At 42.8% G+C, this 25,259-nt stretch overlaps 1 protein-coding gene across 1 annotated transcript in view; it reads left to right on the forward strand.

The window, feature by feature from the left end:
• The window catches only part of EPHA4 (EPH receptor A4), a 103,196-nt gene that overhangs the window by 41,864 nt on the left and 36,073 nt on the right, over positions 1 to 25,259 (forward strand). Inside the window, exon 5 of the mRNA XM_082056596.1 lies at positions 12,841 to 13,179. Within this exon, the coding sequence (XP_081912722.1) occupies positions 12,841 to 13,179 (339 nt within the window). The remainder of the gene's footprint in view (positions 1 to 12,840; positions 13,180 to 25,259) is intronic.

Genomic DNA, 25,259 nt, shown 5'->3' on the forward strand with positions numbered 1-25,259 from the left:
TGTTTGCTTGTATTGCAAAATGTACCCCTGCAAGCTTAGCCCTTTTTTGCCAAGTCTTGGGCCTGCTTCTGGCACCCTTCCCCATTCTTGTCTTCAGAGGTCAGTCAGAGTTGAAGTCACTGATCTTGGTCTTTTACCCTGAAAACATAAAGAGGGAAGAAGAGAAGGCAAAGGCCATGGTGCTGGCCTGAGTCTTCATCTCTGCAGCAGCTTAGGAGGACTTGCACAGAGGCAAGCCAACACCACAATCCCACAGACACTCTGGAGGTCTCATTTCATAGCTTTGAATTTTCCTGTAGCTTCAAGGCTTCTTTTTCTGTGATCCAAGGTGAAGGATGACACAGAGGTTATTTCTGAGCTGGCTTGTGGGTCAGCTTTGCTCCGTCTCCGACCGCTGTGCTCACTAATATCCCCTCTTTGAGGTCTGCCTTAGCTGTGTTTGAACGTTGCTACGGTGGTGGTACTTGAGGCAAGTGTTCAGAGGGCCTCTGCTGAAAGAAGCCCCTCCGGAAGAAGCTCCTCGTTTGTCTGCCTTTCCTGACAAGATGTGGAGACAGAAGGGAGCATAAACATCAAAGGTTCTTTCAGACGGTTTCAGGCTCTAATCAGTTCTTACCAGTTGGTTAAACCAGGTGACAAACCCAATTCCCTTGTGATGACAGCCATAATAATCAGGCATCTTCTTTGTTCATTATGCTCTCTTTACCCTGGTATTCTCATTCAGCCCTGCACTTAGTAATCGCTCAGTGTGACGGCACACTAATGAAGAAATAAAACACAGTATCTGAGATCCATTCTTCTAGCAAAAAGATAGACTCTGCTCCACTGGCTTGTAAAATCAGGTTTCTGTTCACTTGGAGAACTATTAGACCAGGTGAATAAAAGTAACATTGGGTAATCTGGACAGAACACCTGGAATGGACTGTGGATTGATCCTTTCTTTATTATTTCTAAACACTTTTTAAGACTAAGAACTTCAGCCATCTTAGGATGTGTTTTTGTAAAGCTTTGACCCTTGACTATTGATTTCCTTTAGTAATAAACTGTCTGGCCTCATCACTTATCTTGCCTTCTAGGTTGGGGGAGGAAGATGGTTATGACTTTCCATTAGCCTGATTGTGCTAGTGGATGAAAGGGAATTGGAGAATTCCCCTTCCTTTTCCTTTCCCTTTCTCGCAATTCCCATGGTAAGTAATAAAAGCAACACCTACTTCCTGATGCTCTGGTCAGCAGAGGTGCTCCAGAGCTTTCTCATTCCTTAACACCATCCCTGACATCTCCATCCATTGTTGAGTTGTAAAAACTGTGCCTAACCTTCAGGTAAGCCAGGCATCCAATCTCAACAGATAACTCAAACTCTAGTTTTAGTATTCTGCTCTATTTTAGCTCTGCTAGAGTAGGTAGTTATGTCTGGCTTAAAGCCTGTACAAGGAAGGGCAGAATGTGATGGGACGTGAGCATAGGAGACAGTGGAGCACACTGTGTTGGAAGGCCAGGTGTAGATACCCTGACATACACATGTTTATTGATGCATCTTTTCCCCAAGTTTCCCTCATGGGGATAATCATCAACGTGTCTGTCACCACCAAGGAGCAGAGCTGCCCTGGATCTGCTGCTTTGACCTAACTTAGGAATTTAGACTTTCAACTCTGAAGCACAGTGGGCTTGTCAGCTGTGTGCTTGGGCATGAAGATGGTCTGATTGACCCGTAATACACTTGAGCACAAACTGTGAAAAACATGGACACCTTTCTTTTTCGGAAGCATACCAAAAGTTATATTAAAACAACTATTCAGACCTTCATTGTATTTCAGCATTTGCTGAGAGGACAGGTGTATCATAAGGCTAACAATCTAATGCAGAATGAAATGCCTTACCAACACACAAATCTATGAGGCTGGAAAACATCATGGTCCTCATCCCTGAATCTCCTTTTCTGGAAGGAGATATTCTGTGAATTGCAGCCTGGCGCAGGCAGGCAGGTCAGTTCCCATCCAAGTTATGGCGTTGCTTCTGCGTCCCATTAATGAGTTGGGTCCTGTAACTGTTCTTAACAAACAATGCTTACATTAAGGGTGAGTACGGGATGGTATTGTATTGTTTTTATTGTCTGTTCAGTTCAGATTATTAATGATTTTTAATTGGGAGCCCTTTACAAAAGAGAGATTACCAGCATAGACTGTCCAGCTTGAAAACTGTCTCAGTAAATGACCCTGAATAATTCAGTCTGTTGAGCCACCCAAACAGTGACTGATTGATTGATATTTTGGCGTGGCCTGAAGTATTTCTAAAATGGTTGCATTTAAGACAGTTTATACCAGAGAAGCTTAGAGATAATGAGAGCAAATTTAGTGAGATGCAAGAGAAAAAGTGCCTGCTTTAAAAGGGCTTTCTACAGCTTAGCTTATCAAGAAATCGAAGACCCTGATTTCGAACAGCAAACGTTACTTACTTGTCTTAACATTCGCCTCTTCTAATTGAATTTAGTGCACTGCTGTATTTCCTTCAGAAAGTATATTGTTTTTAAATTACCATTTCAGTGCTATTACTCAAGGCTTCTGCTTCTAATGCTTTCTGACAGTTATCAGCATAATGAACCATAATGAAATGATGAGCAATCTACAGTGGAAACTCAATGTGGATTCCACTAGAGCTGTGTGACTGTGTTGTTAAAATTTGAATGCACATTAAAATAACACTGTCCTTATTTGTTTCCAAGGTCAAGGCTTTAAAAAAGGTCTGAAAGGTCTAAACACTTCAATTTTGTTAATGTTACAGTCTAATATACATCTCTAGCGCAATCTTCTGTTGCATTTCATGTATCTCAGAGATAAATATTTGACCTGCATTTTCAAAAAAGAGTGAATTTACCTACCTAATAACTGTGCTTGCAGATGAGTAATTGCACAGGAGCTGATTATTCGAGCATATGTTTATTATGATTGCTTAGACTTCTAAATAAACAAATGTGCTCTTTTTCCTTCCACTTGACTTGTGCCTCTACTGAATTTCCAGACAGATGCCGATTATCACTGTTCTGGCTGTTAGAAGAATAAGAAAGTAGGGTGCAACACACGGTCATGCTGCCTAGTAGGCTGTAGGTAGCTTTGTGCCAGCTTTGCCACGCTTCCTTCCCAGGGTTTGCGCACTGGACCTGGCACCACTTCAGTCCAACCTCTGCTGCCATTCTCTGTTTTATGAAGTATATGCCAATACAGCCTCTGATGTTCAGAAGTTAAATTTACGACATAATAATTCTTCCACATCTTTATATATGTCTATACCTTAAGTAAATTATTTTGCTCTTAAAAAATCGTATAAGGTTGTAAACAGTAGGTCAAAATGCCTTTTAAGGTGCAGTGTGGCAGTTACAAGAGAAGAGGGAATAGTAAGTAGGCGGTATGAAAAGTATGATTTTTCTTCTTCATATAGGCTGGGAAAATAGACCATCCATCGCTGCCAGACTGAGAGAAGGGAATTGTGACTGATGGGAATCTCAAAGGAGAAAGCTGTCTGCCCTTGTCTGTGGTGACAGGCTGAAGGAATTGAGAAAACGTTGAATAAGAAGGGGAGTGGTTATGGTTTGAACAGAAGAGAAGGGAGTAATTTGACAATGTGTGTTTATAATCAGTAGACTTAAAATCATCACTCTTTTAAGTACAGCAACTGTTTATTAGCTGTCTTCTGATTTTCTGTCTAGAGCCTTAAATTAACAGAGACATTTACTCAATTAAGTGGGGGCTTTGATTTGGTTAGTCAGGACCCAGTTCTGTAGAGTCGTTGAAGTAAATTAGAGGGCTAACAGAATAAGAAATTCAGCAGCTGAGCCAATGACAGAATAACTTATTTTTCTGGTTGGATTTTTTCCTGTCAGACTGTCAAATAACTTTCTGGTATCCACAGCGGAATTCTTTTTATCTCAAAATAGTGAGTGAGCAGAGGTGGTATTGTCTGCAGCACAGCATATTACAGTAGATGAGATAGCATGTCTTAGCATACGTGGCAACGCAAAATGTTCTTCTATGGCAGTTTTTGGAAGAGAAACCCAGAGCCCACAGGGGTGGTCCCTGTAATCACCAGTTTTCCCACACCTCTGCCAGTGGTAACTGGACCTCTTCGCTTAATGCTCTTAGCCTGGACAGAAGATGAAATATCGGTTGGATTGATCTCTAGGTGAAAGGAGCAAAGCCTATTGTGAAGCTGGTAACCAGGGTTCTTTTGGCAAGCCAATAGGAAATCGTACGTGCCAGTAAAATGGGCATTTTATCACTGGCACTGGTCCAAGATCCCTAGCTTGGCAGAACTCCCACTGAAGTCAAAGGAGTCTTGCCTGAGTAAATAAATTAAGAATTGTTTTCCAAATCATTTGCCATATTAAAACCCAGTTGTAATGCTAACTGTGCACAGAAAGGGGAAGGGGGGGTGGAAATAGAGCAGATGACTGATATTTCAAGTGGCTGCTGCATCTTGCGGACTGTTGACTTTGGCCTCACCATTTGTAAAAACACGTAATCCATAATGATAAATGGTCAGGACTAGCCAGGCAGACAAGAAGCAAAGGTTGTCCAAACTGTCAGTGCTTGTGTAAATTAGCCCACAGCAACAGGAGACCTGTCCACAACTGCTGAAAGAAGCAATTAGTGGCAGCAACATATACAACTGTCACAGGAAAGCGTGGGCTTTATTTCTGAGCCTAAACTTACACAGCCCAGGTGTTTACTCTGCGTTATAACCTGTCTTTCAGATGGTTAAAGATCAACAACAAAGGCTTATCTGAAGGGCTTTGCAGCTCACATGCTGAAACATTATTGACAATTCCACAATTATACATGTTTAATGAAGCTTTAAAAGACGGAAAGAGGAGGCCAAGGTGCCTTTACTTGAAGGCTGTGCCTGGCATCGCTTTTGCCAGGCATTTCAGTGAGGGAACTTAAAAGAGTTTAAAGACATCGATTATTTAATTACTTTTTTTTGCATCCACTCTGAAAATAGTAAATTCTGTTTCACACACAGCCCTGCCTCCAGGGAGATGAGTTTTAGGATCATGATTGAGTTCAAGAGTATTGATTAGGATTGTTAAAGGCTGTCCAATAATGGTGTTGTACGGCCTCGTTGACAGAGCAGCAGTCTGGTCCCATTGGCGAGGTGGCAGCACGACCAAAAGCCTGAGCAGGGCTGCGCTGCCTCTCGGTGCTCCAGCCAGCTCCTTCAAAGGCAGTTCAGGTACTGCCAGTGACATTTCAGTGCTCTTGCTAGATATGCTGCAAAGATCTTTAGAATTGTTCATTGTATGGATCTTTTCTTTTTTACAACTCTTTATTTGTTCTCTTTATTCTTGCTGTGTTGTACACAAAAGCTGGCTTTCAGGTCTTGTATAGCAGAAGATGTGCTAAACTTTTCACTACTTCTAGTTAGGTTTTCTTGCTATTAGACAGTTGGATGCTTACTCCCAGGTGCTGGCTGCTCGTGTAACTTATCAAACACTTTACTGCTCCTCTGTAGTACATTCAAGGCCAAGTCGCTGCTTCAAAACCGGCCGGTTTGTACTAGGCTCCTTTTAAACTTATTATGTAGCAAATTAGCTCAAGATTCCTGAATACCCTGGGTTCCCTTTGAAATTGCCAGAGATGAAGAGGGTCAGTGTCTCTGGAGCAGGCTCATAAAAAGGGATCCGTTTGTCAGTCCTGCTCCAAAGCCCACTGCAGCCTGCTGGTCTGCCTGATTCACTTTGGTTGACGAACACCCGTAGCTGGCACTCTGCTGCATTTAACAGTATGTTTATAGGGTATTCTCAGTTTCAGGGTGAAGTTAAAAAGCTTCGAACTGCTGCATGTTATTGTATTTTTTTTACTGTTTGTTAGAATAGTTTTTAATCCTTATCAAGCCAAGGTCTACTTTTTCTGCCTCAAAAAAGAGAGGTGATATTTTCCTCAAGGAGAGTGTGGGAATGGTTAAAGAAGATTAAAGTCTTTTCTACATGCTTGAGGCTTTCTGATGTCTGGTGGGAATTGCCAATGAAGCTTCCTTCTGATTTCACACTGTCAGGCAAACGCAGACTGAATGCAGGGTGACAACCCACTTGAAAATAATTATCCATTGCCCTGGCTACAGGGACATCCGTTACCTGATAGAGAAATGTGCATTTACACACGTGCACACACAGACTGAGTGAATTATATTTTTAATAATTTTCTCCTTCCAGGGCTCAAAAGCCTCATTCTGCTTGTTATTTAGCCACATACATATCTTTTGAAAGGATCTTTATTTTAAAGGAGGGTACATTTTAAATGCACTGGTCTAGTGACTGACAGGATGCTCATAGCAAAGGCTTGCCTTCTTGAGGATGTGTATTTGAAATATCCCCATTAGCACTTCCATGGAGAGTGTGGGTTTCGGTTTGTGTTTTTAATAGATCTCCTCCCACAGATACATCTTTCAAGGTAATAAATATTAACCATACCATAGGTTAGTAGTAAAGAGATGGGGTTAGAGTCCAAATACTGATAATATCTGTTTTGTCCTTAATGAGTAATGTTGCTGCCAAAATAATCCACTACCACTGCTAATGGCTGAGGACTAAGCTGGCATAAAAAAGGAGCTCCTGGTAAGGAGCCCTCTGCCAGGGACATGCCAAGACGGAGGAGTGTGGGCAGGCAGTTGTTGTGGCTGGAGAGAGCTTTATTTTGGGTGCCATCAGAGTGAGTTTCTCAGAAGTGCTAAATTCAGTTTAAAGGCATTAAGTGTCAGAACCTTGCGCTGAGATGTTTTTTGGCTTGTTTTGTGATAAGGTTTTTTTTTTCAAATTAAGAAAATAGTATGAAATGGCTACTCAGGCCAGATAAAATTGGCCAAACCAAAGCCCACCACATTATCTTCAGTGCTTTGTCCACTGGACCTCTGAGAATAGGAAAAAGAAATTTTTTACTCATCTATAACTTAGATGAACAAAAGCTGTTTGCCCCAAATTTGGACGTGCTACTTGTCTGACAGTGGAATTCTGGCATCCTGTCAGCCTGGGACAGCAGAGAACCAAGCTGCAAGGTCCTCCGTATTTCTCGTCAATTTGTGGGACAACAAAGTCACTCAGAAGCTGTTTTGCTGGGAATCAGTTTTGTCTTCTCTTTTCTCCATGCTTTAATCCACACCTCCTAACCATACAGTGTTGCTGAACTAAATTAACTGGTTTAGTGAAGACAATATTCTGTATGTCAAACAAGTCTGTCTGGTCCAGTTGTAGAAAACTGTAATTGAATTTACTGCATACACCCACAGAGACTTTTAGAGAAGCACCTTGCTGGGCAGATCAGTAATAAAAAAGGAAGATGTAAAATCAGGGATATTAAAACCTTTGTCATAACCATTTAAATACAGTTCACCAGCACAGTGCACTTAGAGTTCTAACCTCAGATCCCAGGGTTAGTTTCCAGAGGTATTTTTCTGTTGCGTAGATCGGTTGGGTTTACAGCTGTAGGGAGAAAGGGTGGGCTGGCTTGGTTTGGAGTCTGTCTGCGCAGCCGACAAGTCGTGCCTGTCTGTCTGTCTCGTTGGAGTCCCTCCAGCTCCAGGAGCCCAGCTACAGCACAGCCTTTGACGTGGGTTTGTGGTAGAGAGTTTGTCAGGGGGCAGGCACTTGCCTTTGGGCTGATGGCTCGGTGGCGGTGCTGAGCTTGCAGCTGGTGTAGCCTGGTTAGACCCAGTCCCTGGGCATGCTGAGGGTCCTGCTGCCCGTGCTGCCCTTTGGCAGGCACGAAGGGCTGGGTGCGACCCATCCCTGAGGGCAGCAGGAATGTTCACTCGGTTGCAGCTAATCGTCTTCGTGCTATTTGCCTTTGAAATTGTTCATTGCATTCAGGATAGACTTCCCTGGCTGAACAATTTCACCGGTTCCACTAGGTCAAACCTCCTCCACTTGCACTGTTATCTTGTGGAGGCAGGAGAGGGGCTGTGGGATAACCTCCTCAGCAGGATGGTGCCTGAACAACAGACAGACTTTGAGCCAACAACCTCTGATGGTCCCTCAGTGCGTAGGGCAGCTGATTCAAACGCAAAATATTATTTTCCTTGCAAATAAGCAGTTTACTGAAACATCATTATGCCCAGTGTCAGTCTGCAGCCTGCTTTGCTTCACAGCCATGGCCCCCTTACCACCTGCACCCCACCGGTGTGCCTCAGTTTGGACAGCAAGTTCATTACTGGCTCTTCACCAAGGAAGGTGTACGTGAGTCACTTTGGTGCTCAGATTGGACTTGATCCCTGGTGTGAATCACAGAGGTCCTTTACTATGACCACAGAGAGCTGGCACACAGGTTAACGTAGCACATGGAGATTTCCTGTGGGGTGGAAGTGGGAGGGAGCCCATCAGGTGTTGCTATGTGCCCTTGTCATGGTTTTCATCAGGGCTCTTGTCACTCTTGCAGTGATGTGTGGGAGGCTTCTGACTGGAGAGGGACAAGTATTTTGTAAGAAGGGAGGGAGAGAAATATTGATGGATGAAAAGTTAAAGTGCAGCCTGAGATTGTGGTGAGTGCTAAAATACATCAATCCTTTTAGTACAAGTCATGCTTATGCTATTAACCCCTTAAAAGCTCTAGTCTTCCTGAATATTCATTTGACATAGGATACAACATTGTCCTCAAGACAGACAGATCTGTCTGTGTGTGGGTGAAAGAGACAGAGAGATGTAATGGCTATAGCTTATTGCAGCAAGAGAAAACCAAACAATCTGCATTGCCCAATATGTTTAAGTAAATCTAATAGGAGGGTTGAGGAAGATAGCAAGATTAGCTTGACAAAGATTGTTTGTTGCTAAACAGACTCTTCAGTGTTTCCCTCAGCCCTGACACACACAATGAACTGCTCCACCCAGGGCCTTTCCATTTGCTTCATGGCTCAGTTGATTTTGATGGGTTTATTGTGAAGCGAGATTTATGGACCCCACGCAGGAATAAAATTAAAAACTTCCGTTCCCTGTGTTCCCACAGAGGAGCCCCCCATGTCCTCTCACGATGCTGGTAAATGTGCTGGGTGAGGATCCTGTGTTCAGGTCCCATGGTCAAACCGTGTCCTCTTTGCAGTCCCCGACAGGAGAACGGTGTGAGCAGCTCTGCAGATCCATTCCTTGGGTTCTGTTGTCTTGGGCAGGGAAAGCAAGAGCACCTGGCTTCCTAACATTATAAAATGAGCTTTAAAATTAGTTGTTTTCAAAATAATGTCTAGATTTTTTTTGTATATATTATTTCTGTAGGAACTGTCACATTTTTAAGCTCTTCTGGGCAGTATGGCAGTGCTAGCTCCATGTGTGCCGAATGGCTCATGCAAGAGCATGCTTCCATCAGCAGGAATTTTAATAAAAATGCTGTAAATCATGTAAATCACTTGAGAAAAAAATCACAGAAGTTGGCACCAGTGTTTCAGAGGCACAGCTCCTTGTCTCCCCTCTCATCTGCCCCATAGCTAGAGTTTTCTGCCCAAGGATGGAGGGTTTGTGTGCTGGGGGTTGTCTGGCTGGCAGGACGCTGTTCCTGCAGATCCTGCTCGCTGGTTTCATCTGGGAACTGACTGGTACCTCCGGCTGCCACAGCCCTGGAAAGGTTTTCTTCTCATCTCGTGACAGTGCCTCTGTTTCAGAAACAAAGCAAATCCTGATCAGCATTGAAAGAGCAGATATGCCCTGTGTTTCAACATCTGAAACTGGGCCCATCCATCTGAAATGATTCCCCACTCCCAGTGCCAGCAGCTCCATTGATAACTATACTCTAGAAAGAAAAGAAATTGCTTTTCCCTTCATTGTAATGTCAGCCCACCATTTGGAGACTCCCCCACATCTTCCTTTTCACGCTGGAGGTAGTACACACATCTCTGTGACCTGCAAGCATCTGCTTCCCTGGTTTTCTGCTTCATTGCGTCTCTGTTGAGACGATGCAGTGCCCTGTCCCACATACTAATTACTGACTTTTTGCTTCTGAGGAGCTTGATTTATTCTGGCACATTTTCCCACGTGAAACTGGACCTAGAGCCTTGGAAAATATCTTAATGGACATCAGAGTAAGTCTGAGTTTAACCCCAAACTGGCTGCTATATCTGAGCTAAAAGGCACCTCTTTCAGACCGTAGTTGTGGCAGTATGACCCTTCCTTGTGGAGCACTTTGCTTGCCGAGCATCCCCCTGGGATGAGGGCAGCCCTGGCAGAGCCGGGCATTGCTTGGGGAGGTGTTCGCGCTGGCACCACCTTATCTCAGCTCTCCTGGCTGCGCTCCGAGTCGATGCTCTCACTGGTGTGATTGCAGCAGGAGAATCCTCTGTAAGAAAAGGCCTTTTGCTTTTTCTCGCTGTGAAGCTCTTGCCGTTTCTCACAGGAGCAGTTTCTGTTCAGGGCTCGCTGCTATGAAGTGCTGAAGGGCCTCTGGGAGGATCGATGTCCTCAGCTCCCACCGCCTAGGTCAGACCTTCACTGCACAGCGTGGGCTTAGGTTTGCAGTCCACTGAGGCTGTGCTTTCCTCCAGAGGCTTTTGTTTGTTCTCCTGCCTCCTTGACAGAGCAGAGGGACAAATGTTGTCAGCTTGTGCACCTGCTTGCCTGAAGAGAGAGCCCTGGTGTGAGGCAGTTTGGGGAGTTTTGGGGTAGATGGGATTTAGATCAGTTCCTGCACTGCTGCTCGAGTTCATGATTTCAGGAGTGTCTTCCACCTCATCACACTCAGAGTGTATTTCTGAGGAAGAGGCTCATGTATTTGCAGACCGAGGACAGACTGCTTTCTCCTGCCCAGGGGGGCTGGCAAGCCCAGCATCTGGGGGGAGGAGAGCTGGGCGCAGGGCACCTGCACTGGGCTGGGAGTTGTGACCCATGCCCAGATGTGCAGGGCATGTCTGGCGTGCCCTTGTCGTCTCACCATATCTCTCTCTACTTCATTTTTCCACATGATGAACAGAGATTAAAACCAGTTTCTTTCCCTTCTTTCTCTGCTAGTTTCTAAGCAATTTTGGAGCAGGAAACATCTCTTACTGTGTTTGATAACTGATCTTTGAGTAAAAGGGTTTTGTCCTTAGGAGTCCTGAATGCTGCCAGCGTATAAATAAAAGCCATGAATGGCAGCCAGTGGTGCAGGAGGACTCCCCGTCACAGGGGCTGGCCCTGGCTCACTCTTCTTGCAGTAATTCTACCTGTCAGCCCCCATTAACTCAGAGACTGTTTCAGAGGTTTGGCAGGAAGAGAGGATTTCCCTCTTTGCAAAATGAACATATTAATTTTGTATTTCTGAAGTGAGCACAGAGAGGCAATCCTTGCTCAGCGACTCTTGCAGCAGAGGCCTTTCATTTAGGTATTGAAGATAAGTAGATACGTTTGACCTCAACGTAATTTAAGACTCTTTTCTTAACCTACCTGTTGCACATGTGTTACAGCCTGGCAGCTTCAAGCACAGACCCAAGGACATGGTGCAGCCCTCAAACCCTTGTCCTCCACAGTGAGCTCAGGTCTCAGGCTGCGTTTTAGATGCACCTGATGAATCGAGGCAGCCAGAAGTAATCTTCATCAGAGTCACCTCTTAATGGCTTAACCTCTTCACTGCCATGCTGGAGTCACTTTGTAATTTCAGCAGAATTTCACCATAGTGTGCATAGTTCCCATCTGACCCTGATGGCTGCTTTTGTGCCTTTGATGTATGAGAAATTATGATTGATTTATTTATACACTTAATGAAACTGTTGGTGCTGGCTGATTATTTTTTTTCCAGTTTTTGACAAATAACAGAAATGGAAAACCTGGAATGAAATTTGCCAGAGCTTTCACTTTCCTTTTCTGCTAGGAGATCTGGTTGAATATTTTTTGAATTCCAACCATCAAATGTATTTTGATAAAATTTAAGAAACTTTCACAAGCTCTCCTGTGTCTTGAATAAAAATTGAATTTTTGACTTTCTATGGCATTATTTCCAGTATTTTTCTGGTAATAATATTTGCATTCAAAGGTCTGAGTCATTAGTAAGGACTGCTATTTTTACTGTATTCTGGTTTGGATCATTACATTTTGCAAGGTTGGTTCTGTTTCATTTCTAATCAGTATAGTAGTTACCTGATGTCCTGTCCCAAAGTATTGTGTGGGTAGTCAGAGCACCCTCATGCTCTATCCCAGAATAGGTGGGATCAGCTCTTCTTTCAGCTGCTCACCGTATTTTCCTCCCCAATTCTTCCACACTCTCCAGCATTCCCCTGTTGTAACCTTTGTTCTCCCCCCTTTGAAGCCTTAGTTTTCTACTCAGATCTATTTCCTGAATCCCAGAGTGTCATGTCCAGCTCCCTGCTTGACGGGCTTCAGCATCCACTGAATGTGATCTGACATCAACTTGTCTGGAAAATATTGCACCTCTATTCTTAAGAAAAAAATATCAGGAGATCAACAATTTCAGTGAGAGTCTGCCTGTAGGTAATGGAGGACCTTGTAAATCTCAGGAGAAGCAAGAATTGTGCATATGATGCTTTGCTTGGGAGATAATGGAAAAATGAATGTAAAATACATAAATATTAAGTTTTTCAAAAAAAGTATAAATAGTGAAAGTGAAAAAAAACACCATTCTTGTTTAATTGCAATACAGGGTTTTCAGCCTCATTTGGAGCTGGAAAATACTGTTAATTTATCAGATGAAAAGACCAGAGATTGACTTACAAGTTAATTTTTCATATTCATTAAGAACACAGAGAAGGAGAAGTAAAATTCTCTGTGGTCTCTGCTGTCCTTGACGTAACTGGGAGGTGCAGATGCCCGGTATCACCCAGGACCCTAAGTCTGAAGACACTATATAAGGTTTTTCCAGTTACTAATAACACATTGACTTTTCTTTCTAGGCCCTCCGTCTGCTCCCCAGAACCTGATTTCCAATGTGAATGAGACGTCGGTGAACTTGGAGTGGAGCGCCCCCCAGAACAAAGGTGGTCGTGAAGACATCTCCTACAACGTGGTGTGCAAGAGGTGCGGTGCTGGTGACCTGGGCCGCTGCCGGTCCTGTGGCAGTGGTGTGCACTTCAGCCCCCAGCAGAACGGCTTGAAAACCACCAAAGTCTCCATTACCGACCTCCTGGCACACACGAACTACACCTTTGAAGTCTGGGCGGTGAATGGAGTGTCCAAACAAAATCCCAGCCAGGACCAAGCGGTGTCAGTCACTGTGACAACTAACCAAGCGGGTAAGAACCTAAACACAAATTCTCTTCCTCTCTCTTCTGCCAGTATTTTTCAGGAAAGCTGTGATTTCCGTTACTTTTAGCATTAGCAAATGAATGCAAGGAGGCCTAAAATGCGTAACTGGGTCAAACCCTTATTTTCTGGTTATTTAGATGGATAGTTTAAATTCTTTACAGCTAGAATAACAGAGGAGGGTTTGACTCCCGTGGCTGGGAGCAGAGCTCTGCTGCAGCACGCTGCGAGGACACGGGGAGGCATCCATTCATTCTGCAGAAACAGAGCAGCCCTGCAGCTCTGGGCCACACCAGGGGACAGAGCCAGGGCCGCCAGCAGCTCGGCCCTTTGTAGGGGAGGCCCTGCACATGGACACAAATATGCACTTGGTGTTTTGCAGAGGGCAGATGAGCTCATGGAGAGCGCAGGGTTGTGCTTCTGTCTCCTTCGGAAAAGGGCTGCGTAAGATTCAGAGAGGAATGAGTTGCTGTTCCCTTGCCTGCCTGCTCTCTCTCCTCTCCCTGCAAAGTCAATTAGATTCCATCCCATTGTTAAATAAATACCTCCTTAACCTGCTGCTAACAACATTGCAATTGATCAGAGTTGGCATTACTTTAGAAATCCTATATGAGCTTTCATCTTCATGCTGGCTGAGCTTTGCATTTCACTCATCTGGGAGAGCGAATACCATTTCTGCATATACCTGATTATTTCAGACACCCTAGGCATTCTACTTTTTCCAGTCCCCTGTGCTTGACCTACTAAAGGCTGCTGCAGCAGATTGCAGTTTAGTTTTGATGATCATTCCTATGATTTTTTTTTCTTTAATTACGCAAAAACATTTCTTGTTTGCAGCTAGTTAGGGTTTCAAGCCCAGGGTTTCAGCTCAATTTTTAATTTAATGCACAAAATTATATACATTTGAATATGACACTCTTCTACATGCAAATTAGATATCCAGACTGTCAGACTGGCTACGAGACCGTCAAACCTGTTATCTAATTGCTCACAGTGCTGATTGCCTTCAAGTCCCACAGATATTGCAGCCTTTCAGCACCTTAGAGCATAGCTTACCAGGTTATCGTTTATCGTTAGACTTGGGGTGTGTAAGACAATGTTAATATTGTGTATTTTGATAGCACTGGACTATATAAATATTTTGAATTCTGTTTCCTAGTAGATGTGCATGAAAAATTGGTATGCATCATCTAAATCTACAAATTTTAATGGTAGTCTGGAACACTTCAGTATTAACAGTGAGAGATACATTCAATTTTGCAGTGACAGTTACAAGCAAAATTGTCAAGTCTACGCTGAAGCTCCTTTGAAAATCTGGTCCAGTGTTTTTTGTTCTTTACACATACAGTTGACAGCATCCCTTTTAAATTATGATTCAAAAATTCAAACTATCGCTTTGCCTAGTGAAAAGAAGACTAATAGAGAGCCAGGGCTATTACCGAGTCTTGGGAGAAAGCTGCGGGAAAATGCTGTCATAGGCTATACGAAAAGAGAAGGTTGAGAACAGCAGCAGGGACAGTGTTTTTGTGCTATGAATGCCTAGCAAAGAGAGTATTTCTGACTGATTTTGGCATGTGCAAGGATTAGTGGATGCATATATGCATGAATAAGTGAGTGGGATCCATCTACCGTGTGAAAATTCTACCATCTTATGCTTTAATATGCAAACCGAAATCTGATTGAATATGCAAATAAGAATTGATTTTGTTTATTATCCATGAGTAGCAGTTCTTCACATCAGGAAATTTGTATTTTTGCCAACGTATCCAATTATGAAACATGCCCAGTCTATCAAATGCTTCAGAGGGCCGGAGAAAACCGTACCGGTACAAATGAAAATTAACTCTGAGCTGCCAGTGTTCTCCCGTTCTTCATACAACTTTGTGTATCCTGCTGCAGAGAAGATCTAAATAGAAATGTGTGGCCTAACCCTGCAGATCTCAACTGAGATAAATAGTCCTTATATATGCAAATAATCTCATTGATTTCAGTGAAACTGCTTGCTTGAGTAAAGGTTTGTGAAGTTGGACCCTTGGGTTTTACAAGTACTGATCTGTTTAATCATTGTAAATGTGTGTCTGGGGTGCATTAAAATTCTTGTGCCGCTCATTTTCTTCCACTATATTTCATTATAAAGAAATCATGTCTGTGATGATAGAACACTTGCACAGGCTTGGTTTTGATTTTGCACCTTTCTTACACTAATGTAAGGCTACCGTGGTTTCTTAGCAAAAATGTCTGAATTCAGAGTAGAGCCGAGCTCCTCCTTGAATCACACTCTTTTCCTGTTTTGCTAAGAAAAATGGAACTACCAATACTGAAAATCTCTAAACAACTTTATTGGTTTTGCTGTCTATGCTTGTGCTTTCCAACATTTTTTATATATATATATAAAGTTGTTAATGTGGCTCTTTAGTTCATTAGATATGAGCAGTGTTTTTGGGTCGTATTCTGGGGAATTTGCTGGAATTGTTTGCAAGAGGTGTATCTTAAAATTAAATTCAGTGAGGATGATAAATAGGCAAGGGACCAGGAAATCCTTCCTCTTAGCAGCAGTCTCAAATTGACTTTACAAATATGCAACCATATAATTTGAAGAAAATATACAGAAATGTTAGAACGCAGTTTTTACCGTTAGAACCAGAAATGCGTGTATTTGTATGTTTGCTTGCATTGGTGCCAGCCCCTATGGGAGATATGCATTTGGAGACAGACAGAAAGCAATGAGAAATCAGGTACTGGTATATTCAGCACAAAATTGAAGAAATGTGTTGCAATGACATAAAAGTTGAAAGGCACAGGTGTTTTTTTTATTTTCCTTTTGCCATTTTACTTCTGGAGATAATGAAATGAGGCAGTTTACTTTCCCCCTTTGTTTAGAAACTCTTTTCAGTTTCCAATACTGTAGAAAAATGTTTAAATTAAAATAAGCTTTTGCCATTCAAAGTAGGATCAAAAAGCATTTGAAAAAGTAGTTTTCCTGCTTCTTTTGAAAAGGTCCTGGGTTTTATAGCTTTTTTTTCTTTTTTTTTTTTTTTTTGAGAATCTAAATTGCAGACTTTGAACCAAGAAAAAATTTCTGTCTCCTAGTGAAATACTTCAGTGTTGTGGCTTTTTAAGAATTTTGAATGGTGAATTCAGCTCGCTATTCTATATGTTTAGTATAATATTTTTTTTTTTTTTTGAGGTGGGAACTGCCCCTCTCTTCCCATATAAGATTTAATAGGAAAAAAAAAAGTTAAAGGCTGGAACACTGAGCCGTTGAAACTTGGAGCCAGTGCCCATATCACAATGTGTACTGGGAAATGCTGGTATTAAGGGACTTCACCAGGAGTGGTGAATTTTGTGGCTGTTTTTGATGGAATGAAATCAGCACTTTGTCCATCTTTTAAAAATGTGAAGTGGCTTGTGGAAGAGATACAAACCCACAATTCTCATGTGATGCTGCTAGGAGAAGCTAATTTCACTGAGAAACCCTACCAAGCAGTTGACTGAATAGCTCAAAAATCTCCGTGCTCTTTTTTTTTCCCCCCTAAGGATAATGCTGCGAAGCTGTTCAAAATTAAAAGTAAATCTCTCAATAAAGAGACCTTGTTCACAGCAAGCAGGAAGCTTTTGGTTTTTTGAAGAGGCACCGTACAGTTTATATTTCTATTAAAGAATACAGCCGAGCTGTTTGGGTCTCAGCCTGACAGCCGGGTTCGCGGTGAGCTGGTCTGTGCGTGTCCGAGGGGCAGCACCGCGCGGACCCGGGTTTGCAGGGATGCTGAAGGCATCCGTAAGGCAGGGGAGCAGTGCGGGGGAGCGCCTGCACAAGCTCTAAACAAGATTTAAAATCCAAACTTTTCCTGTTGCTTGCTTTCCGCCCTTCTTTTTGTTCCCATGTTATGAGGAATGGGTGTCCTTCTTGCTCCTTTGCTTGTTGGAGTTAACATGGTTGGTATTTCTGAATAAACAGCGTGCCTGCTGATTTGCTACCTTGTTAGGTTACCTTGGGCTCAGTGCTTCCTTAAGTGGTCCAGCACAGCTAGAGGGAGGCAAGATGTGCCAATTAGGATGAAAATGCAATATGAATAAATAAACTTACTCTTTCTCGCATTGCATGAGACTGGATGTTTTCAAGCTGCCTGTGCTGAGGATCAAAACCTGATCTTTCTTGCATCTCAGGCGCTCTGCCCCATTTTTCCCTTTCTCTGCCCTCGCTCTTCTCCCCGGCTCCTTTGTCCCCGCGATCCCGCACACCTTGCCTGTCTGGCTGCGGGTTGCGGGCGGCAGGGCTGCTGTGCTGCGTCCTTCCCGCTGCTGCCAGCTCCCCGGCCTGCTGCTCACAGCCCTGCAGGCTCCGGCTCCCTTTCCAGGCAGGAATTAAATGGGTCACGGTGCCACCAGGACTTGAGCGCTGCTGGAAGGACCCGCGGGAATCGAGTGTTCATCTGGGACAGGCTGCAGTTGTGGTGACCAAATTGTGATGAACCCAAAATTTGACATTTGGTGCAGGGAAGGAAGATGTCAGCTCTTACTCAGGTTTATTTAGCCTTTAGGTTTCTTTGTTGTTTATGGTCTTAATTCCATTACTAAAATGAAAAAGAAAAATAAATCTGAAATATCCAGATCCTTTGAGGATGATTTTGTTTTAAGTTAGAAATGGGAGCGGGGAAAGAAGTGGCAGTTATTTGATTCCAGATGACTCACAAGTTCTACTAGATTTTTGGTAGGGGAATATATATTCCCATTGTGCATTTTGGTGCGTCTTCTTTGAAAGCCCACGTTTCCTTTCAAATGCTGATTAGCATTCCTCACGTGTTGTTCAGAACAGCACAGAAAATGCATAGAAGGTCTTACATTCTGCCAGCGTGGCTTAGCCTGTGCAGAGCTAAATTTGCAGTCAGTAAAAATTCATGGAGATACATTGCCCTTGGTCAGTGTGCACTCCTCATATCGACAAAGTAATAGCTGCTCAGGCAGATCAAAAGCAACACATGCCAAGCCCAGGAAACTGAAGGCTTTTCAGTATTTTCTTTTTAATGTGCTACTTTCCTGGATATTTATAACTTATCTATAAAGAATTGTTCTGCAGTGAAACATCAAAAGACATTGTTGAGTAGATTTCAGTCGCAGAGCTTTCTTTAGGTGACTGCATGAATCCCCTTAAACTAGTACTGGAAAATAAAATTAATAGATACTCTGAAGATCGATCCGTCCATCTGATTTTCTAGACTCTGTGATGTTCTTTGACTACAGTCCTGGTTTCAGTATGAATAACAGTAAATCAATTCTATTTGCTGAGAGGGAACATAACATTTATTGATTTTATATGTGGTGATATTTATGTGCATATTGAGAATCTTATCAACAGGGAGGTGGTAACAGAAGTTAATTTCATTTTCACAAGCCAGCAAGGTCTCTAGTTGTTTAGACTGCTATAGTTTTATGCTCAGTTGTTGCAAAAATTTTATTTTTTTAATGCAGGCCTGGTGATGACCTGTTTATTGTGTTTATTGAAACACAATTTTGAGGGCCTGTGTAATGCCAAGTAAGACTTAATCTCCAAAGATCCGGGGAGGGAGCTCTGTGAACTGGAAGCCAGGATTCATCATACAGTTGTGTCAGAGTTTCTCAGACCCTCTAAAATAGCATTTTCTGTTCTGACATCACGTTAGTGCCTGCAGAGGATGTCGAGAGGCTGGTGCAGGTCAGGTTGCCTTTCCCGGCTGGTGGGTTTTCCAGTCCAGCTCCCGCGGGTGGTGCCAGCACCAGGTGGTGCTGGTGAGGTCTGGGCGGGCAAGACGCTGGGACAGACTCTTACTAGACGGGTGTTTTGGACCAGCTGGGAAGCGTGCAACAGCCTAACCTGGAAGCTGTGAATGTGGGCAAGTTCGTGTTTTTGCCCAAACGAAGGAGCGCGTGGCACTCCCCACGCTGGGCACCGCAGCACCTGGCTCTGGCCTTCCTAGACATCCAGGAGTCGAGCCACTTTTTGTTTTCTCCTAAGTACTTGCTGCCGCCATGGTCCCACCCTTTCCAGTTACTCGTTCCCTGCAGCCAAAAGCTACAAATAGCCTGTTCCAGGAGTCCTTTTACAGGCACACACACCAGGAGGAAACTCGTGCACGTAGCTGGGTGTGTATAAACAGTCACAGCACCTTGGCCACCCAGTTCCCCAAAGCCTGATTTAAAATAATCTCTTGGCAAACATCTGGATACATGCCAGATGTCCAGAGCATGGGATGTGTGTGTGATACTTGTAAGCTGCTGCATTATTTTTTCTGCAAAATGTCAGGGTAATGGAAAAGGGACGTTGCAAAAGGTTTTTTTTAAATTTTTCTTTAAAGGTGTTTGTTCTAAGGATGATGGATCAGTAGTGTCCTTGTTCTTCAAATGGAGCTGTCTCAAGCGTGAATTCAATAGGCAAAAAGATTCAAAACTAGTAAGCAGGGACTTAAAAAAGGGGTGATCCGTGAGCATGACATTCCGACTGATTTGTTGCAGCATCTTGCAGAATTCCAGAATAATTGTATGCAACTTTCTTATTTTGAATCTAAACCAGTGTGGTTTCTCAGGCTTCACATTTATCTGCTAGACGTAAGCAGCAATCCCCCCACACACACCCTGTACACACATTTTCAAGCAGAAGGATGGGACAAGTTGTCAGCTGTTGTAGGTTTTTGCTGCCATAGCCTGCGAGGTGACCCGCCGGGCTATGCAGGAGCGGGACCCGCAGCGTTCTGCCCTCGCTCTCCCGGGCTGTTGTGTTTTGGGTTTTGCTGTCTGAAGATTTACACTGCAGGGCGTTACCGCAAGGACTTGTGAAGCAAACCAAATAATGTATTTTGGGAAACCACAGACCTTTCAAATATAAACGCAGTGGGAGATCCACAAAGAAGATAAGTGATCCCAGCACAAGAAATTTGGGAATTGCATGGAAGCAAACAGGACTGGCAATTTTCAGCGTTTAGCGTGGGATTTCTCAGAGCCTCAGAGATGTCATGTATTGACCACTTCAGATTTCTTCTGCTGAACGTTTAATTATGTGTATAAGATAATGTGTCTGAGTAAGGAGCTTCTCCAAGCTGGCAGATGCAAGTGGGAGTTTCTTATTAACAGCTCTGTGTTCTTGCACAGGCTTTAACTGATGGTCTGTAATAAATGCGTAGTTATAAGCATACGTGCTCCCATCTTAAAAACAAAACCGGGAAAACTATTGTTGGGAGGGATTAAATTATTATTTTAATGTAACTACAGCTTTCCACAAAGAAATAATAATTAAAATAACAACTGCCTGCTTGCTGGCAAAGCTGTCTGCACCACCCATTTCCATGAATTTGTATTCAAGGTGGGGGTTACAAGCCTTGGTCGGAAGGGATAAAAAAAAGTGCTTTCTAAAGATTCTTGGTAAATAACTGACTTCAAGGTTCAGTGAGCAGCTTAGAGAAGTTGCATGTCAGATAGTGCCAAGAAGTAATTGCAGCATTTAAAGAAAGGTTTGGTCACATTTTTAAAAAAGTTCTCATGGTTTGCTATGGAAAATGGACATTAGTTATGTATCCTCCTGGGGAAAACAGCATTTACTTTCAGGACTGGGTAGCACTGACTATATTTAAATTATATAAATTTACTTTTAGGAGGCATCAAATCTGACCAGGTTCTGGTCTCAGTGATGTTGGTACAGATGAATAGTTACCAAACTGACAGAGATGAAGATACGGTCCTGCAGCTTCGCTCTGGACTATTTAACAGCGTGTTTCCTTTTGCTGACATTTCACACTCACAAAGCTTGTCGTCCAGTCCGAGCACTTCCCTTAAACACTTGACAAGGAAATAGACTCATATCGAAGGAGACTTTGCCCAAGAATGTTTGTGGCTACCAAATGTTTAGATGGGCTTCTAAATTTTCTAGTTGTTTTTGCAGCGGACTAAATTAATTGGAAAGCAGCCAGAGAGACAGCAGAGTCCGGTCTGTAGTTGAGCAACAATAAAAGGCTTTGGAGAACTTTATCAAAGCTTCCATTAACCTCCTGCTGATGTCCTCAAACAGGATTTTTTTGAGAGAGTGGAGACACAAAAGCTGGGCTGCACAACTGCCCCTGTGTGTCCATTCAAAGGTTTTAAATCCGCACAGTTACTAATTAAAATGCCATGGAGAGTAGCACAAATAAACATCGCCAGTCCCTGAATCCCCAAGTTTCTGCCCAGGCTCAGAGTTCGGAGGGCAGGATGCTCAACTGACCCCAAGGGTGGGTGAAGCAGCCCCCTTTGCTTCAGACATTCCGTCCTTGTATGAGGAGTTGCAAACCGTGTGTCGAGTCCATCTCTATGCATGAAGCCGTACCCCCAGAATGCCATCCCAAGGCAACCTGCGATTCTTAATTTATTTTTTGCAGAGCATTGCGTTGAACCAGGAGGACTAAATAGAGCTGTGGCATGCCCGCTGGATCTCTGTAATCATGTTTGCCAGATTCTGGCGGACATCAAAATGCTGAGCACACGAGTGAATACTGCTCCTTTCATTGAGAAATGTCACTTCAGATTTAGCCCCACGTGTGAACAGGCGTGCAGGGAGCGCTTTATTATCATGGCAGGGCTCCAGTGGGCTTCCCCTCCCAAACAAAGCAGGCAAATGCGTGGCCTCTATCTGCATCTGCTTGAAGGATTTCATGGCGTCTCCTTAGATTAAGGTAATCTGCCTTCATTACTAAATTCAAGAGCCAGAGTCCCAGAACTCTCAGTAGTGCACTCCGAGAGCAGATTCTCAGCTTCTGAAAGCTGTGATTTTTAAACTAATAATAACAAAAGTTGAGAGTGGGTTTGGATTTTATTTTTTTTTGAAATGTGGTCTAGAGAGATGTAGGAAGCTCCAGCACTTTGTATTTTACTCTTGTAGTCATTTGTAGTTCAAAACATCCCTTATGGAAGAGTCCTGCTGTTAATTTGAAATGAAATTATAACTTTTGAATCAGCCTTCTGAATTGTTCCTGCAGAATTTATTAGAATTTTTATCCCTGCTATCGAATTCTATCACCTGGTCTTAAAAAGACAATTGATTGATTCTGATTTTTTATTAAATACTTTTACTGTTCCATAAAATCTCTTTGGTTTTGTCTGTATTAAAAACCACTGAAGGTATCCATGGATTATTACAGACAGAAAAACCCTTAAACTGTAATGTGCTTTGGATATAAATGTCTTTCAATTCCATGGATTACTGATGACTAGAAGGAAAGCACTGAATTTTTTAATTATCTTTTTATTATTTTTAATTTTCTATGTGCCATTAAGTGGCTCCATCAATAAATAATAGAATGAGACAGTTTGAGCTAAGCAAAATGGGAAGGTATAGTGGGCTGGAACAGATGTCTCATATATGAATTGAGCTTTGTGTGGTGTCCATTTATTTTAGCAAACAAATCAAGGCATGATTTCAAGACAACCCACAACGACTCCCCGGGAAGATTGCGCTTGTCTCAATAACATACTGCGTTTTTAAATCTGTCCTGTGAATCAGCCTCAATTTATCTTTCTTAGCATTAAAGGGAATGCGGGTGGAATGGCTGCAGCCTCCCTTCTAGTTTATCAGGATATTGTGCATGCACATAAGTAAGACAGAAAGCGACTGCAGTATGCAAGTGGCTGAGTGTTAAATCCCGTGTTTTTCGGGCTCACTCAGTGCTCTGGGACAGGGCAGCTGAGGGGAGAGGGTTCTGCAGGGCTTCGTGGGCTCTCCATCGTGCTCCAGACATGAAGTACAAACCCAGGGGTGCCTTTCCCGGAGAGTTTCAGCCCTTTGCTTCGCTGCTGCCCGTGCTGAAGGTTAAAACTGCAATTACGCAAGCGCTGGGGAGAGCTGATCTGAAGAGCGTGGAGTGGGCTCAAAGGGAGGCTTCTTTAGCACCGCTTACAGAGCTGGCATTTTTCTTTAACCAGAGAATTTTTTCGTTTATGTTTGTTGTATCTACAAGGCACAAACATCACAGGTTGGAGGGGCTCTGTAGCACAGGAGTTTCCTAGCCGATTTTCAGTCTGACTGATCCTTAACTGGAACTTACTAGCTTCATCTGGATCAAATGAGAAGATAATCAGATTTTTGGACCTGTTGATGACAAAAACTGAACTAAAAACAAAACCATGAACCTTACAGGGAGGAGAGACATAACACTTGAAAGTGCTTTGCATGCTGTTGGAAGAAGAAATGTTTATAGAATTGCAGGTTTGGAACAAAGATTATACTTTTCTTTACAGTCCCCATCCTGTGCACTGGTGGGTTCCAGCTGTGGTACCTTTGGGGCCCTGGTGGGAGGAGGGACCCGCTGCACAGATCCCATCATCGGGGATCAGGTGGGATCTCAGTGTCCTCCTGTCCGCTGCGAATCTGGGACTGGACGTGCAGGTCCACACTTGGAGTACAGACCCATCTATGCAACTGCTGACCTGATTTGGGATTATTGTTTTCACAGGACTCTATTTGCCCAGTCTGTAGCTCAGTACTCCTCTGGGAAATAAACATGGCTGATTTCTTTGTACAACTCCAAATCTTCATAACCCCATGAGGTTTTTTGTTTTATTTTTTTTTTTTTTTTTAGAATTGAAATTATTTGGACTTTGTAATGGCCCTTGCATTGCACAGGAAACTTTACCAATTATCTTTCTGACTGTTTTCCACTGAGGCAGCCACCTTTAATATTTAATTGCTTATTCCATTTGGGGGTTCTCTAATTGACACCATTTAAAAATGAATAATGCACTAGTTTTCAGTATCTGGCATAAAACCAAAATAATGAAACCCGTTTATAAGTTTAATTGTGTGCCACCTATGACGTAATCAGTTACTGACATCATGAACTAAGATTTTAATTTTAAGGTTTATGTGTTTCAGGAAGCTTAAGACTTCCCCAGTTTGTCCCTCATCACTTTTTTTTTTTCTTTTTTAAATGAACAGCAAACTTCAGGTAGCTTTGCCTTTTGCAACAACACAGTGTTCAGGGTATAGTTTTCTCTCTCATTGGGTCTATTTATGATTTTTAATTTCCTGAAGAAATCTGCCTGTTGCAGATGGAGGAAAAGGGGCTTAATTGAGTTCCAGCGAGAGGAGCTGGTAGAAGAGCTCTGAGTGTGAGAGTCTGGTGCGCTGCCGGCCGATTCCCTGTGGTACTTTTCCAAAAGCACAGAGTATCTTTTTCCCCTGAAGCAAAGGAATGTTGGTGGGGTAGCATGGCAAGGTGTCTTGCAGCATCCTGGCAGAACTAATGTGCACTAAGTGAGCCCAGAAAACCTAAACCTCGACCCAATCTCAAGAGTTTCTCAACAGCCCAAAGGCAGAGATAGTGTCATGTCAAATCCATCTAACCTTTGTACAGGAGGTACTTTACTGACCAGAGTTCCAGCTGAACACTCTGAATATCAATTATAATTAAAATTTATAGGTCATCCAGCTGAAATGTAAATACTTTAAAGGCAAAACTTCTGCACCAGCCTCCTTCCATGTAATGGAGCTTAAAGTAAATAAAGGTGAAGTTCCTTAATTTTGGTGGCTTGGAAACAGGTTATTACTTTCAAGTGTTAAGATGGGAATTGTGATTTTTATTGCCAGGTGAGTCCTGGGTTTTGATTTGTTTGAGTGCCGCAGGCTCGGAGGGGAATGACTGAGACCCGTCCTGCAGTTGCTGTTGGAGCTGTGTACCACAGTTGAAGTAAAATCTTTATAATTTTATTATCTTTTCTTTCTCCAAGATTCTTGCCATTTCTGACTTTGGGTGATTGATCTGAGAAACCCAAATGGCAAAGTCTAACTCTGCTATTACTGTAGCACTTCAGAAGTCAGGATGAGACAATGTTCCCAAATCTATTTATTAAAATAGTGAATGCTGCTTTAGCAAAATGAGTCATAACATTTTTTGTTTGTTTGTTTAGAAGCTACTTCAGTATTTCCAAAGCATCTAAATGGCATATAGGACGCAGGCTGGATTTCAAAAAGGCTTTTAAGCAGCTCTTTTTACAAAATCTAATATTCTTAATGCTGAAAGTGAGAAAGGAAGTTATTTAGCACATATATATATCATCTACACGTCCATGATTC

This window comes from Streptopelia decaocto (genome assembly GCF_964273445.1).
Source record: "Streptopelia decaocto genome assembly, chromosome: 6".
NCBI lineage: Eukaryota > Metazoa > Chordata > Aves > Columbiformes > Columbidae > Streptopelia > Streptopelia decaocto.